The following is a 16506-nucleotide window of genomic DNA, read 5'->3' on the forward strand; positions in this document are numbered from 1 at the left end:
CCCTATTATGCGCTCGACACTCTTCCCTCTGCTGGGGAGTGGAAAACAAACCAATGCATTTGAACCATCCTTGTATACTTTCAACAAATATTGACTAGCCATGAACAAGATAAGATATGAGGGAATGACCTGTCTGAATGATATTCATCCTTTTATCTTTGGCTCTAAACTAGATCACAATCACCTGGCACTCGGGAAGCTAGATAGCTGGGGTAAAGGCCATTTAGGACCTTATCTCACAATATAAGCCAAAACAATCTCCACCTAGATTAAAGAGTTAAATAAAAAAAATAATAATCTGGAAGAACTATGGCTACATATTGACTATTATAAGAGAAATAGAAGGAAGCAATCAGATTGTCATCAGCTGAATTACATCAAAAATTTAAAATTGGATAAAACAGGAAATATATTTACAAGAGGTATTTCTGTAATTGGAACAAACTCCCTGGAGAATAGTGTGGTGGGATGTAGCATGAACATTAAATATGTTCATGCCCTAGTTGCTTTACTGCGTGTTTATTTCGGGTTTCAAAGTTTTTAATTGTTTCATTTGAATTTCAGAGTAATTTTCATCAAAAAGAAAATAATCTGCCATTACCATACTTATAAAAAATAAAGAGAAAAGTGAAGTAAATTGCCTCCATGGTCCAGGTGGTGGTACATGTAGGTATGGCAGATTTGTTTCAAACAAGGACGACAGCAGTAATAATAGCACTGTTCACTGTACATTTGCTCATTGCTTTACCTGTAACACCTCTAATTCTTCCATTTTACATAAGGCGATTGAAACTCAGTGGTGAAGAAACTCACAAACAAAATCACTTCTAAGAGGACTAAAATTGGAACCCAGGTCTGTGCAATGCTGAAGCCTTGAGTCTCAGCAGTTACTCACCAGACAGTCTGTGCTCCTTCACACTCCCTGACCTCAGGCAGGGGTGGCTCTCCTCCCCCTCACTTCCAGGCCAAAGACCACCCACACTGCAGCCCCTCACTCCTGCTAGAGCATCGTCCATCAAAAAAGGAGCCAAACCATCATGTTCCCATAGTAGACTTTGCAAAAAGATGAGGGAAGCAGCAGCATAGGTATAGAAAGGAAGAGACACTGGGCAGGAAAAAGGGAGGAAGCTGGTTTAAAATTAAGTAGGAAATAATATGTAGCATCAATATGCAAGTAAGGATACTGGTATGCAAATGTATATGCAAATCACCCTAGGCTTAATTTACAATCAGCAGGGCAGGCAAATGGCATTAGCGTCTACAGGTCCTGGACACCCGTCCAACAAGGGCAATAGCACTTTCCACAAACCTTGTTTGTAAATTCCTTGGATGCCAGCCTATAATGCTGCATTATCATACCAAATGACTCCGAGCTTTTGGAGGCGAAGAGCAGCATGTGATTCAGGATGTGCAGTTCATAAATCAGGTCCTTGTTCTGAAATTACCGGGGAAACAGGTCATCCAGGCACACAGCTGACGCACCTACCCTTCTCCCAGTGACCCTTTGGCTCACTGACCTCGATGTTGTATTCAATAACAAAATCTGTGAGGTGCTGTTTTATGACTTGATTGAGGACTTGTTTGTTGGTAATGTCATTAATGAGCTCCTCACGTTTCACAATCTTTCCCTTGGACAAAAGGAGAAAAGCATTGGAGGGCAGTAGCTTCCATAACGTAGACACATAATAAATAGAAATAGCACAGTTTTCCCCGTGGACAAAAGGAGAACGCTATAGTGACAAGTGTAATCCATAATCTAGGTACTTGGTAAATACGAACGGCCTGTGCATGGAATATGGGTATGTGGCAGCTGTGAAAATCTCTGATCTACAGAGTGGGGAGTGTGGTCAAATGGGCAGCCAGTCGCTTCATTTTGAAATCCATCCAAACAGTTGTGCTGATGCTGAGCAGTTTCTTACACACTGCTCCTAACCAGTGACACTGTGTCAGGGATACTAAGGCAAGCCCATTTCTGGAAGGCAGATGCAGAACTTCTCTGGTAGGTGACGTTGACCAGCTTTCTTAGAACTTTGCTGCAGGAAGGGGACCTTCCTTCCTTCCAAAGGGTTAGACCTACATCGTGGCCTGATGAGTCACCCCCAGCTCCCTCTGTTTCCCTTCACAGGCATTTTCCTAATCTTTTGCATGTCTAATCCTGCTTGATGACTGCTTCTCAGGAGGACTGGGATTAACACAGGGAAGGAAATAATTCTCTGTAGATCAGGATCAAAATCTGTGGGGGGAAGGAGAACGAAGATGTAGCTCTCTCTGGCTGATTTCTCCCTACTCTGTCTCTTTCTCTTGGCCTACCCTCTAGTCCAAACCTCTTCCCTGGACGCCTGCAAAAGCTGCCTAATGGTCTTCCAATTTCTCCCCTTGTTTCCCTCCAACCCAACCCCCATCTTTAGCCAGAGTGATGTTCTTAGAAAGCAACTCATGTCATTTTCTTGCTCAAATACTTCACAGCCCCTGTTGTCCTTTGGACAAAGCTGGAACTCTTTTCTGGTCAGGACAATAGTCTGATAATGTTAATCGGACTATGGAGAGCTCATATTGCACCAGCCACAGTTCTAAATATGTTATATGCAAGAATTCATTTAATCTTCATAACATTCCGCTGAGTTATGAATCATTATTTCTACCATTGTACAGTTTGAGGACATTGAGGCACAGAAAAGTGAAGTGACTTGCCCAAGGTTGCTAAGCTAGTGAGAGGGGGAGCCAAGCTTCCAACCCAGAGGTCTGACTCTAGAGCTCATGCTCTTAACCATTAAAATAGACTGACTCTGTCCTAAGTGCATTTTTTAAGTTTGCTCTTTGGTTTTTGATGTTGTGATGAGGTTTATTCTGTGGAACTTTTAACTTTTTATGTGGTCCAAATGTATCAGCATTTCTTTTCATAGTTTCTAGCATAGTCATGCTTTATAAAAGGGCTTTCCAGCTCCAAGTTTAGAAAGCAAAGTCCCCTGTGGCATTTTCTAGACTTTCCATGGTTTCTTTGTTATAGTTTTAAATCAGAAATCAATCTGCAATTTAATTTGATGGAAGGAGGATATATGGATTTAGCTTTTTTTCCCCCCCTAACTGGCTACCCAATTCTCTCAACACTAGTCATTGAATAATATTTTTCCCCTACTGATCTAAAATATCATCTTTATCCTGTACTAGATTTCCATATGTATTTGGATCTATTTTTGGACTCTATGTTATCCCATTCAAAGACACAAATCAGGTTATTTTATTCTCCAACTTAAAACCTTACAATGACTTCTAAGAGCCCAAGTAAAAATGTAGTGGCTCACAGTCTTAAGCAGGTCTAGCTATCACTTCACCCACCTCCTATGTGGCCCTGGGCAAGTAACCTAACCTCTCTAAGCCATTTCTATAAATAACATGATTGTTGTAAGGATTTGGCTTTGTGTGGTGAGGCAGTAAGGCATGTTCCAGGAACCAGATTACTGTGTCTAGAATAATACTGTTTAATAGAGCTTTCTGTGATGATGGAAATGCTCTGTATATCTATGCTGTTCAGTACAGTAGCCATTATCCACATGTAGCTAGTTTGAGGAACTAAAATGTTAATTTAATTAAATGTCCTACTAGACAGCTTGGATGATCTATTCTCAGATCCCAGAGAGGGAAAGGAAGAAGATGTGTAACAGAGGCTAGAGTGAGGAAGGCCTTGTGGGCCTTATTAGGGACTTGAGTCTTTATCCTAAGAATAATAGGAAGCCATTAAAGGGCTTTTGATGGGAAGGAGGCAGGTGGCAATCACTTTTGAGTTTTGGAAAGATTACTTTTTAGGGGATAAGAGAGAATGTGGCAGACCAGTTGGGTGGGTGTTGCATTAGGCTATGGGATATGATAGTTACTTGCCTTAGGATGGTAGCAGTAGAGAGAAATAGATAGACTCAAGGGATATTTTGGATTTAAAATCAATCGGTTTGGGGTGATGGACAGGTTGTGAAGGGTGGAGAAGAGGGAGGGGTTAGAATAATGCCTGGGTATTCTGGCTTTACTCAGATGGGACATTGGAGAAATGGTGACACCATTCATTGAGAGAGAGAAAAAAACACTGAATGAGGATTTGGAGGGGAGATTATGATGTTAGGCTTGGTCATGTTGAGACATCTGGTGATGGATATGAAAGTCTGGAGATAGAGCAGTCTGGCTGGAAATGGGAGATTTGTAAGTTATGGGTATATGACTTGCTGATGGAGGGTGGGTAGGGGAATAGGGACCAGAAGAAAACACAGGGCAGAGGACTGAGCCTTAATGAATGGCATTTACTGGTTAAGAAAAGGAGGAGGAGCTTACAATGGAAGATGTCTAGAAAGGCCAGAGAAACTCTGGGAGACTGTGATCTCACAAAAGCTGCCTAGTCCAATGCCACTTAGCTCATAAATGGCAGAACCAGAATTTGTACCCAAAGCCTATAGATACATGCATAGTCCACTATTTTGAGATGGAGACCCTTCACTAGCAATAGAATCCAAGTCTTACCTTTTTGAACACCAGAACACTGTCAAGGGTGACGTGGAAACGTCCAATGGCATTGCTAATTGATATCACTCCAAACGTTAGCTCTGGGAAGTCTTTGATCATATCATAGAACAACTCTGCTACTTCTTCCTCTAAATCCTGTTTGGGGAAGGATGTTTGGTGAGGCTTTGGTAGAAAGCAAAACATCTGGCTTATTTAAAGTCAAGATAGAAATGGTGACCAATTCATCTCCTTGCCTTTCCAAGTTCTGGGGTTTTCCTGGGTTCCCTAAGTCCCCTTTCATGAATGTTACATACTCAGAATACTTCTGTGGCTATGACTAAGGCCAAAATAGGCAAATCCACAGAGATTAATGAAAAGAATTGATAAACTCAATTTTTTCCAAGTATTTAGAGTAAGGCTATTCTAACACACAGGTTGAGACTTTTAAACATTTATTCCTTAATTGATTTCAGAAGAGGAAACTGGTTTGACCACATGGATCACCAAATATAAACTTGGTATCAAGATATGGCTGTAGTTGGAGCCTTCATTCTATAACTTGAAAGAAAATTGGGGCTGTCAAAAAGTGAGATGAGACAGAAAGAGGTACATATTCTCCCCGTGTAAAAATATAATGCCCAAGTTCTGTCTTCCACTGGGAGAAGAGAGGAGCCATGCAAGTTACAGGAAATGAGTAAAGATATATAAGAAACTCATTCTCTACAAGGAAAAACAATTTCCAAATTATTTATTATTCAGTGATATTCTAAGATCAGTTATACTATCAAAGCTAATTTAATAAATGTCAGTCTCCTTTCCTCTCTCTGCATTCCTGTCCACCTTTCTGGTTAGTTTCTCCTACCACATCACCTTCCATTCTTTCCGCCTTCATTTTAACACTGCAGTTACCTGGAAAACTAGCTCATTGGAAAGGAAGAATGGGTATGGCATTAACCCAAGTGGAAGATGTTTCCTTACCCCACCCCCTCCCAGACAATAGGACTCCTCCCAGTCAAAAAGCCACCTCCCACCTCTTGCCCCCAGTACCTGGAAGAAGCCGATGATGACCAAAGGCCTAGATGTCACAAACTCTATCACCTGCTGGGTGTCATTGAACAAAAATGCTCTCTGGCTAATTTGTCTTCTCAACCAAACGACCAAGGCAGTAGATTCAACCACTCCTGGAGAGAGAGACAGTTCAATGGATCGCATAGCAGTTTTCTCTTGAAATGGAGCAAGACCTGTTTTCTCCAGGTTTAAGGAGCAGAAGCACCTGGTTTTGGGCTCCCACCCATTGAAGGCCAAGGACAGTCCTTCCACTCCCACCTCAGCCCCAAGGCATGAACATTAACTGCAGCAGCTAAACGTCATGGACCACTTATCAAGGACAAGATGTTGCGCTGAGCGATTTGCATCCCCAGAACAACTCTACCCTATGGGACATTCTCACTCTCCCCATTTTGCAGATGAGGAAATTGAGGTTAGACTTGCCAATGGCCACCCACTAGTGAACCTGGGAATAACCCAGGAGGAAGCATGCCCAGTCTTCTTTTCTTATCTACTTTCCAAAGTGACAGGAAGGTGGATTTATTTTTTAAAAAATATAAATGAATGAAATGTAAATAAAAATACTAGCTAGCTCTGTGACCTTGGGAAAATTCCATTATCACCTGTGCTTCCAATGTCCACTAAGGTCATAGATCCTGACTTTCATTTTTCAGCTATCGTATGAGGTGCCAAGCACACAAAAATCTTAGCTTTTAAAATTGGGAAACACATACCATATCTGGGGAGAGGTAACAGTGTGCTAGAATTACATTAGGCTACAGATAGACATGTGTTTGCTAGGATCATCAATTCCACATGATGGTAGATAATGTAAAATATTGTTTTCTATCAAAGACTGCTATAGAATAGAATGGAGAATTTAAACTGAATTTTTGAGATAAAGTAGTGTTTTTCGTGAGTAACTTGGACTATATCTATAGGCCTTTATTCCTTCATTCACCATTCATTCCTTCACTCATTTATTCATTTGACAAATACGTACTGAGTACCTATTATGTTATCAAGTGCTGTGCTTGGTCCTGGAAGATAATGGTGAGCAGAAACAAACATATTCTCACTGTTTTACTGTTCTCATTCTGTTGAGTAGGACAGTTGTCAAGTAATCACACAAACAAGTATATAATCACACCCAAAGTAAGTTTTATTTTTTTTTAAAGATTTTATTTATTTGACAGAGATAGAGACAGCCAGCGAGAGAGGGAACACAAGCAGGGGGAGTGGGAGAGGAAGAAGCAGGCTCATAGCGGAGGAGCCTGATGTGGGGCTCGATCCCATAACGCCGGGATCACGCCCTGAGCTGAAGGCAAACGCTTAACCGCTCTGCCACCCAGGCGCCCCCAAAGTAAGTTTTAAAAAGCAAAGTTCTATGAGCCTGTAGCAAAGACACATGACCTAGACTGTGAAGTCAAGGAGGGCTTCCCAGAGGAGATCACTTATGAGCTGAATACTGAAGGAAGCATAGGAGTTAATAAGCAGGCAACAATAAGAAGAATGGAACAGGACAAGGAAGGGGAGAGGGAAAGGTTTCCAGGCAGAGCAAGCAGCCTGTGCAGGACAAATTGCTTCAGTGGGCTTGATGAATGCATGTTGAGTTGGTAAATCGACTGGAAAGGACTCTATTTTGGGTGTCTTTGCTTACATTTCTAAAGAACTTAAGGCTATTAAAAAAACTTAAAATGAAGTATATTTGCATACAGAAAGGTGTACAAATTATAATGTATAGTTTGGTGGAGTTTTGCAAAATGAACACACCTGAGTACCACCCAGATCAAGAGACACAGACCATTACCAGGCCCTCAGAAATCCCATTGTGCCCCCTCCCAGCCCCTCACTCACCGCTACCTGAGGGTAACCACTACTGTAACTTCTAACAGCATGCATTAGTCTGCCTTCTCTTGAACTTCACACAAGTGGAGTTACACAGTGTGTGTTTTGGGGTCTGGCTTTGTTACGTTTGTGAGATTCATCCATATTGTTGCATGTACTGTGTAGCAGTCTGTCGTGTGAATATTCTATAATTTATTTATCCATTCTCTGTTGGTGAGCATTTGGGTTGTTTTCAGTTTGGGACTATTAAGAATTAATTTTCGTGCATGTCTCTGGGGCACGTTGGATGCACTTCTGTTGGGTACATGCCCAGGAGTAGAATTTCTGGTCATAGGGGATGCTGCGTTCAACCTTAGTAGATACCAATTAGGCCATTTGAAAAGCCACAATGAGTCAGGCCCATAGAAGTTCATAGAAGGACGATGTCTTGGCCTCAAAGGACAAAGAGGGATGGGGGAGGCTTCATTGCCACCGCAGACCACAGCACTCCACCCTGCTGCAGTTCCCCTCTCCTCCTAGCTTCAACGCCAAGGCTGAGTGTCTATTTTCAGTGTTCCCAGCCATCTTCCAGGAAGAAACAAGCACGTATCATGGGAACAGTTTCTCTTGTAGGCATTTGTCTGAAAAAAAATTATAAGTGCTCTGGAAGGAATAGGTTCCAAAGTCCTGAAAATACCAAAAAAGGTGAACAAACCCCTCCAAATACATTTGAATTTCAGGTCATCAGAACCATCACTCTGATCTCATTTTGTGTAGCTGTCTCCTACGGTCCACACTGCAGCCACACCCTCATCCTCCAGCACACCGGGCTTTGGTGTCCGCCAGTCCCTCCACCTGGGCTGCCTTTTCCTCAGCAGTCAGCACAACATCTCCAGCTTATTTAGTTCGAGGTTTGGACTTTTCTTACCACCCCACCCCGCTCCCATCAATCATATCATTCTCTGGTTTATGACCTCTTTCATTTTCTTCATTGAATCTGTCTTTTCCTGAAATTAGGATTTTTGGCTAGTTTGCTTGTTAGCTCCTGTAATGTCTGGCTCATAGTAGGTGCTCAAGAAATAATTACAGGATGAATGAATGAGGTGGATGAATCATGACATAAGCTGGCTTGAAGGAACTTGGTCTTGCGCCATCTTCTCTGGGATGTCTGAGCTCTGTTTGCCCCTCTGAACCCCCTGGGGCTGAGGTAGCTCTGAACTTGACAGATAGGTTGCTTCTGAGTGCCTGCAGATGGGTCACAGCCCCCATTGGGCTGGTGTCTCCCCTGGCACTTGGCTCTGAGCCAGAGGACGGGGTAACAACTGAGGTGTGAACGCTCTGTCAATGATTGACTGGGGCTGTCGCTCCACTGCATATTTCCAAGCTCAAGCTATGATGCATCATTAACTGAGGCCCTGGAGCCAGCCTGAGTTTCCCTCCCTCCAGAGAGGGGGCCATGACCAAGTTTCCCATCATCAATCCTTGGGAGACTAGAGGAGAACCAGAACTCTAGCTTTGACCCAACAAGGACTAAACCCCACTTGCCTCCTGGGAAGGTTTTCATAAAAGTTGGTGCAGGAGACCAGTAAAGCTCTGTCGCCCCTCTTAGCTCAGGGAAGCCCTGTCAAGTTGGCAGAACTGGCATTATTCATCCTGTTTAGGAAATGAGAAATGGGATGGCTGGCTCAAATTCTCTAACTAGTGTTTGTCCTAAATCCAGGCCTTGGCTCCCTGCCAGCACCCACTGCCTCTTTCCCTGGTTGGGGATAACACTGAAGAAGAGGAGGGATGGGCAAACCTGGTAGAAATATGGGCTGGCTCCTTACCCCAAGTCTGCCTACAGTGGGTCCTTGCAATTCCATCTCATTCAAACTCAAAAGAACCTAAGTGTTCCAGGCACTGCTCAAGGGTCAGAAAACTAATTGTTTGATAATAACAAGAGCCATATCCGCAGTTTATTTTGAGTGCAGCACAACCTAGAGCAGGGGTTGGTGAATGACAGCCCATGGGCCAATTCTGACCTGCCAACTGACATTATAAATAAAGTTTTGACACTTACTGGTTTTTGTAGGGCTGCTTTTCCACTGTATCAGCAGCATTAAGTAGTTGCGAAAGAGATTGTTTGGCCTGTAAGGCCTAAAATATTTATTATCTGGCCCTTTGCAGAAAGCATTTGTGGGTTGCAGTGCTTGTTAGCTGGGGAGCTGAGGAAGTTGTTCCATCTCTCTATGCAGATTCCCATCTGTAAAATCACCTGCTATGCTGGGTGGTTGGAACATATGTAAAGGGGCCCAGAATAGTGATAGAGCACAGTAAACGGATCCGATAGGTGTCAGGGCTTGTGAAACTTGTTTCATCACATCAGTAACCCTAGGAGGTAGATACTTCCACCATCTCCATTTCACAGGTGAGGAAAAGAAGATTTGACAAGAGCAAGTGATTGTCCTTCAGGCACGTGGTAAGGATTTAAAGCCAGGTGGTGTCTGCCAGTTCTGGCATCCTCTTCGGAGGACCCAGGAAAAGAAGTGAGATCAGCTCCTGCCCTGTGCTCTCACTAGACAACGATTAACAGAATCAGTTCTGTGAAGTGAGGGCCTTGAGGGGGAAGCGCAGGTGCTGTGGGACTCCAGAGGAACAGCAGGCACCCTGATCTGGGCAGTCAAAGGGGACTTCCTGGGGAAGGCGGTGATGCAGCTTCCTGCATGGCAGTGGAGGTCCCAGGCCCTGGCTCCTACCAAAAGGGACTCAGTCTGGAAGTTGCCACATTGTCACCTTTGTTGCCTCAAAGAGGAGTCAGACCTCACCTGCCACCCCACCCCCACCCCAGGCCACCAGGGTCCCACAAGCCGCTTGGGAGCCACTGCACTGCCTGGTCTCTTTCGCAATCCACCCTGAGCTTGGCGCTTTTGCGGCACCTTCCCCAGCAGTCCAGCCCCTGCAAGTCTGGTCTGTGTCTCATGCCCCCTTGTGTCTGCTCTGAGAACTGCAAGGCATCCGGCAGCCACTGCAGGTGGTAGCTCTCTCTGGGCCCTTTTGGTTTTGGCAAAAAAACCTCAAACACGCTTATTGCAGAATTTCTAAATGCCAGACCCTGCAAAACACTATTTCAGTTTCCTGATTCAATCATTCACACATATAATGGGAACATTCTTTTAGCATAGTATGGGCTGTGCTGGGTACATTGGCATTTGTCAGTTTCATTCCACCTGTCCATCAGTTTTACACACATTTACGCATTTATATAATTAGCATTTTTAAAAATTAGGACCTACCATGTACCGCACTGAGTCACATAATTCTTCAAGCATTCTTGACACTAAGGGCCGGACACATGGTAGTTTCCCAATAAAAGCATTGAATAAGTGAATGAACAAGTTAATGAATGAAGTGGATGATGACAGAAGCTAAAGTATTTGATAGTCATCCTATCCCAAATTTGTCTTGTTTCATCATCTCCCAGTGTCCCTTTCCTCGGCCTGGGACCCTGTTAAAGCCATTCTAAAGTAGAAGATGGAGGTGGGAGGTGGAGTTAGGAACTCACTGTCTGGCCTCTGGCCGTTTATGAGCCATGCATCTCACTATCCCACCTCACGGTGCTTCTAGGGCCTACCAGCTGAGATGCAAGCTGTGGTGGAGGCAGCTATGTGTTCACCAAAATTTTATTTTCCTTATAGACACAGATCAGGGCCATATTGCTCAGCCTTTCAGTTGAGTGAGGCCATGTAATAGAATCTTGGTCAGTGGAATGAGATGTGATGTTTGCACCTTCCAAGCCTGGGTCATGAACACCACCAGTGGCAATCCTCTGCCTCCTTGCCTCAGCTGCTGGCTAGATACAGAGAAAATGGCAGGGAGCTCAGAGGCCCTAAGGGAAGGCAGAGCCACAGGCTGGAAGGAATCTGGGTCCTTGAAAGATTATGTGTAGCTGAGCCACCCACCCCCACCCTCTGGCTGCCAGCTGGGCTCTACATGAGCAAAAAATAGACTCGATGTTCTGTTATGTCACTGAAATGCTGGAGTTTGTGTTTCCATAGTTAGCACTGCCTTGATTGACACACAAGGACTATTACCTTTGCAACTGATGGGTTCCAACCTGTTGCCCTCAAAAAACAGCTTCAACTCTGGAGCCTTCTTAACGTCAAACTCCTTCTGAAGTTCCTTCTCGACCGTGATGTCCACTTTGCCAAAGCCGAGCCCGTTCTTGCCTTTGCCCACGATTTCCACCGCTTTGCCCAGTTCCTCAGCCAGGTTCCTGGATTGCTTGGAGGATGGGTTGTCTGAAAGAGCCAGTATAAATCATAAATCTCCTGAGAAGGAGGCTGGGTTTCATCCGCTTAGCTCCTGGGCCTTCCTCATGCTCTGCTGTACTAGGTAGATTTTCAGAAATGTGACAGGATGGGAGGCACATGTTTCATGAAATTGGCCATTTGGGAGGCACATCAGGGTTCTTTGGGTTCACCAACACTGGAAGCAATACAACTTTGGGCAACTCATTCCAACTCTGTGAATCCCACATTCCTCATGGGCAAAATGAAAAAAAAATAGTATCAACTATGCCATAGGGTCAGCCAAGTAAGACTTATTGAACAATCAGTTATACAGTGCTTATTAATTTCTGAAAGCTTTCCATGGATTGAGCCATCTAATCCTCTCAGCACCCCTGTGGGGTAGGTATGACGGTTACTGATGGAAAACAAAATGTTCTACTTGCCCAGGGTCCTGTGGCAGTGAGGTATAGCCGGGACCTGGAACCACTCAATTGGCTCTCTAACCAGCGCTGGTGTGTCAAACCCTCAGCACAGTGCCTGGCACATGATAAAGACATAATGCATTATTGTTACTACTGTTATTATTGTGCAATTTTTGTGGTCAGAAGTCAGAGGAGAAAGAATGAGGGAGCATGCGCGCCATCTGGTGGAAAGTTCTGGAGTTACAGGCCAAATTGAGCTGCTCCTGTTGCCCTGTAACATGAATACATCAGGGGACTCTCAAGGAAGGTCAGGTGTAGGAAGAGGTTACCATGCTCCCCTTCCCCTTCAGAGCCTGCCCCCTGGGGTAAGTGGTCTCAAAGAGACCTCACACTCTTGATTAGGATTCCTTGGCCCCTCATATTGCTGGGCAGTGAAGTGGGGGTAGGAGTGGGGAGCCCCCTTTCTGGAAAACGGCCTCAGGGAGCTGGCATGGGATTCCTGACCTAAATGAGAGAGGACTAAAAGGCGCTCACATTTGCCTTCCTTCTTCCTGATAACACTTGAGAGTTTGCAGGCCCCTCACCGGCCCGATATCTGCAGCAGGTGGGCCAAGCCAGGGCAAGGGGTCATTGATTTCCTTTCAAGTCAGAATGCATTCCCTGTGTCAGTCCCCACCCCTCTCCCCTGTCCATCTGGAGCGCACTTGGAGAAGGTGCATATCACCTCCACTGCCTGGGCAAGTTCCAAGTCCAACAGAGAGGGCTTTTGTAAAGCAAAACCCAGAAAGCCAGCTCCAGGACAACTGGCACATGCCCCACCATCAGTCAGCACACCTGCTCCTGTGATGGAACCCGAAAGTGAATGATTGTTTTCATTAAATTCCCAATCAATGCACAGGAAGTGGGACTTTTTGCCTCTCCACCGCCTGCTTTGTCACCATCATTGTCTTCGATACCCCCCATCCATCATCGCCAGCAGGTGCTGGCCTGTTGCCAGCTGCTCCGGCCCTCAGGCCTCTCCCCGGCTTCCTTGTGGATCTGGCCCTGCCTGGCTCAGGGTGGCTGATTGACATTGTGTCCAAATCTTAATCTCTAAGGGAAGCAGCTCAGGGCAAGAAAAACACATGGAATGATTGTTCAAATGCTGGAGCTTTTAGAGGTTCCACACAGCCCACTGCTCCTGAGTATCTGGAATGGAAGTGAGAGAAATAGCCTGTGATAACAGGAATACTGGTATCCTAAAGTTCGCTGGATAGGATCTAACAATAATAGTAATGGAGATTTATACACATATCCATCCATCCATTCATCCAGTCATTTATCGTTTATTCGACAAATCTTTTTTTAGGATCTGCCACATGCCAGACATGGTTCTAGGTACTGGGGATTTAACAATCAACAGATAAAAATCCCTGCTCTTGTTGGAGAAGGCAGAAAATAAGTAGAGAAGTAAAATATATGCTATATTAGATTCTAAGTGCTGTGGAGACTTCTGCTGCTTTTGAAGCAGAGCTGGAGGTTAGGAGTGTCAGGGGGATTGAGTTTAAGTAGGGAGGCTAAAGGAGGCCTCACCAAGAAGAAACATTTTAATAAAGACTGAAGGAAGTGAGCGACCAGGCTATGCAGATAGGTGGAAAAAGAGAGTTTCCAGGTGGGGGAACTGTAAGTGCAAAAGCCCTGAGGTGGGAGTATGTACAGTATGTTTGAAGAACGACAAGAAGTCTTTTTGGCCTGAAGCAGAATGAGGGGCCTGGGGGTCAGATGACATAGGGCCACTGAATAGATTTTGGCCCCTCTCTCTGAGGATTGTGGAAATATACTGGAGGGTTTTGTGCAGAGTTAAATATGATCCTACTTTTTTAACTGGACTGTACTAAATGTTATATGAATCTTAGACCAAAGGGGAAGAAGAGTGGATCCAGGGAGACCAGTTGGAGGCCTCTGTAATAATCCACGTGACAGATAGTAATGGCTTGAGCCAGGGTAGTGGCAATAGAGGGAGTGAGAAGTGGTCAGAGTTTGAGAGATTTTGAAGGAGGAGATGACTGGTGATAGATTAGATAGATGGGAGGAAATGACAAATTGGATGGGGAGTATGAATGAATGAGAGGAGTCAAGGATGACTCTGAGGTTTTGACCGGAGCAGCCCTATGGCTGCTGCTGCTAATGGTGATGATGGTGATGATGGTGATGATGATGGTGTTGATGGTGATGGTGACAGTAATGATAACAAAGTAACAACAATGACAAGTTATTGAGCACTTACTGTGCCAACCACGTTGCTAAGTGTTAATGCATTATCCTGGTTAATCCTCAGAACAGCCTCTGAGTTATCTACCATTCCAGCTGAGGAATGTTACAGACAAGAAACAGAAGCCCAGAGGTCTTACAGCTAGTATGCGGTTAGGCTGAGATTCAACTCCAAGGCTGACTGACTCCCAGATTCACACTCTAACTGACAGTATGGCTAAGCTGGTCTAAAAAAGTTTCCTTTTTCCTGGAGGGGAGGGATGGGATGGGTTTTCCATCTCCTCTGCTCTGGGTGGTTTCCATCAGAGCAGAGAGAATCTGTAGAAGCAAATCCACTCTTTATGATTTACACTCCTGTCTTCTGGTTTCTTTTTAAAATTTGCAAATCGGTTTTACACCTGGGGCTCTGCAAACCAAGTTTGCAGAGGTGAAATGAATGCATACACGTCTTAGGTCTTGGTGCCTATGTCTTGCCCTGGCCAACTGGAAATGCCAGTTTGGTTGGGGTATGGGAACAATTCTGATGTGCATTGTTGCTTGGGCAGAGTGGAACCCAGTGGGTTGGGATGGGCAGGGAGCCCTCTGCTGGGAGGTGGAGAGCTCCTGCTTGGGTCCCAAGCTCTATCTAGATGGAGCTCATTGTCTGACTGGCATATGGCGTTCAATGAACTTCATTAGGTTGTCTCATAAAACAGGGGCACTTATGGTGGTTTACAGCACCTGTGGCCCAGGCAGGTTGTTTTTTAAACATCTCTGTACCTTTGTTTTCTCATCTGCAGAATGGGGAGTAATTGATCCTACACCTTAAGATGATCCTACATAATAAGACAAGGCTCTTCTCTGGCACAGAAGAGCCCCAAAGACTAACCATTATGATGGCATAGGTGGAGAGCCCTTGATCTTGCCCTGACCAGGTTCTCTATGGAAGGGAGGGTCTTAATGGGAATGTCAGGATCCTCAGCAGATCTTCTGGTTCTTGGGGAAAGAGAGACAAGGGTGATTAACACCAAGTCATCCAACACAAGCCTGGGCCTATTGTGTGGCTCTCACATGGGTTTTGGGGTAAGCAAATGGAACCCAGGGTCATCTTAGAAGAGGGAATGTCTCTCTGAATGTCTGCCTGATGTGTAGATGTGTTAATGGCTAATGGACCTAGAATCAGTGTTTGCCTGGGTCTTTAGTAGATAACGTCAGGTTCCCTTTTCTGAGCAACCAGTGTGAGTCAGGGGAGGGGGTGGTGGATGGGAAGTGAGACTGTAGGGACTGGAAATTAGCTTTCAGCACAGGGAGCTGGAGTCTGCCTTTCTTTAGACAGTGGTTCTCAATGGGGGACATTTGACCATATCTGGAGACACTTCTGGTTGTCACAACTAGAGTGCTACTGACATCTAATGGGTAGAGGTCGGGGATGCCACTAAACATCCTATAATGCAACATACCCCCACATACAACAAAGAATTACCCAGGCAGCCAAAGTGTTAATAGTGCTGAGGATGAGAAACCCTACTTTAGACCAAGCTCTAGATCAAGCATGGAAAAATATTCTGAGAATAATTCTCTCCCCATCCCATAGGAACATTATAGTATATAGAGGTGCTCACAGGTGATAGGAACTATGGGATGGTAATCAATCCCTTCTAGTTCCTCAAGCACCCACCAACAAATTCCTCTGACCATCACAATGGCCTATAAGGCCCTAAAGGACTGTAACTCCTTTCAGATCCTGTCTCCCACTGCTCTTCAGCATCTCAGCTTTAGCCATCCTGGCACATTCCCACCCCAGGGCCTTTGCACTTGCCATTCCCTCTGACGAAATGCTCTCCTCCCGGCTATCTGCATAGGTGGCTGCCTTCCTGCCTTTAGGTCCTTGCTGAATTGTCACTTTCCCAGACCACCCTGTATAAATTTGCAGCCCCACTTCCACTAACTCTTTGCTCTCTCTGTTTCTCTTTATTTTTCTCCATAGTGCTGTTAACCCAAAGACATATTACATTCTTTACTTACTTATCTGTTTATCTAGTCTTCCCTCTTTAGGATATAAGTTCCTTGAAGCAAGGATGTCCATCTGTTTTGTGCCTAGAAGTCTGACATATAACAGGTATTCAAAAAATATTGAGTGAATGGATAGATAAATGATGAATAAATAACTATTCTAGTTATTAGCACAGTTTTGTAAGATGGATTGAACACCACGTTTAGTGTCAGAC

At 44.6% G+C, this 16506-nt stretch overlaps 1 protein-coding gene across 1 annotated transcript in view; it reads right to left on the reverse strand.

The window, feature by feature from the left end:
* PDILT (protein disulfide isomerase like, testis expressed) overlaps window positions 1-16506 on the reverse strand; it is a 43022-nt gene that overhangs the window by 9330 nt on the left and 17186 nt on the right. Inside the window, exons 3-7 of the mRNA XM_026520492.3 lie at window positions 11430-11636; window positions 5533-5666; window positions 4504-4641; window positions 1518-1628; window positions 1310-1435 (exon numbers count right to left, since the gene is read on the reverse strand). Of these exons, the coding sequence (XP_026376277.1) occupies window positions 1310-1435; window positions 1518-1628; window positions 4504-4641; window positions 5533-5666; window positions 11430-11636 (716 nt within the window). The remainder of the gene's footprint in view (window positions 1-1309; window positions 1436-1517; window positions 1629-4503; window positions 4642-5532; window positions 5667-11429; window positions 11637-16506) is intronic.

Source organism: Ursus arctos, unplaced genomic scaffold (genome assembly GCF_023065955.2).
Source record: "Ursus arctos isolate Adak ecotype North America unplaced genomic scaffold, UrsArc2.0 scaffold_2, whole genome shotgun sequence".
NCBI lineage: Eukaryota > Metazoa > Chordata > Mammalia > Carnivora > Ursidae > Ursus > Ursus arctos.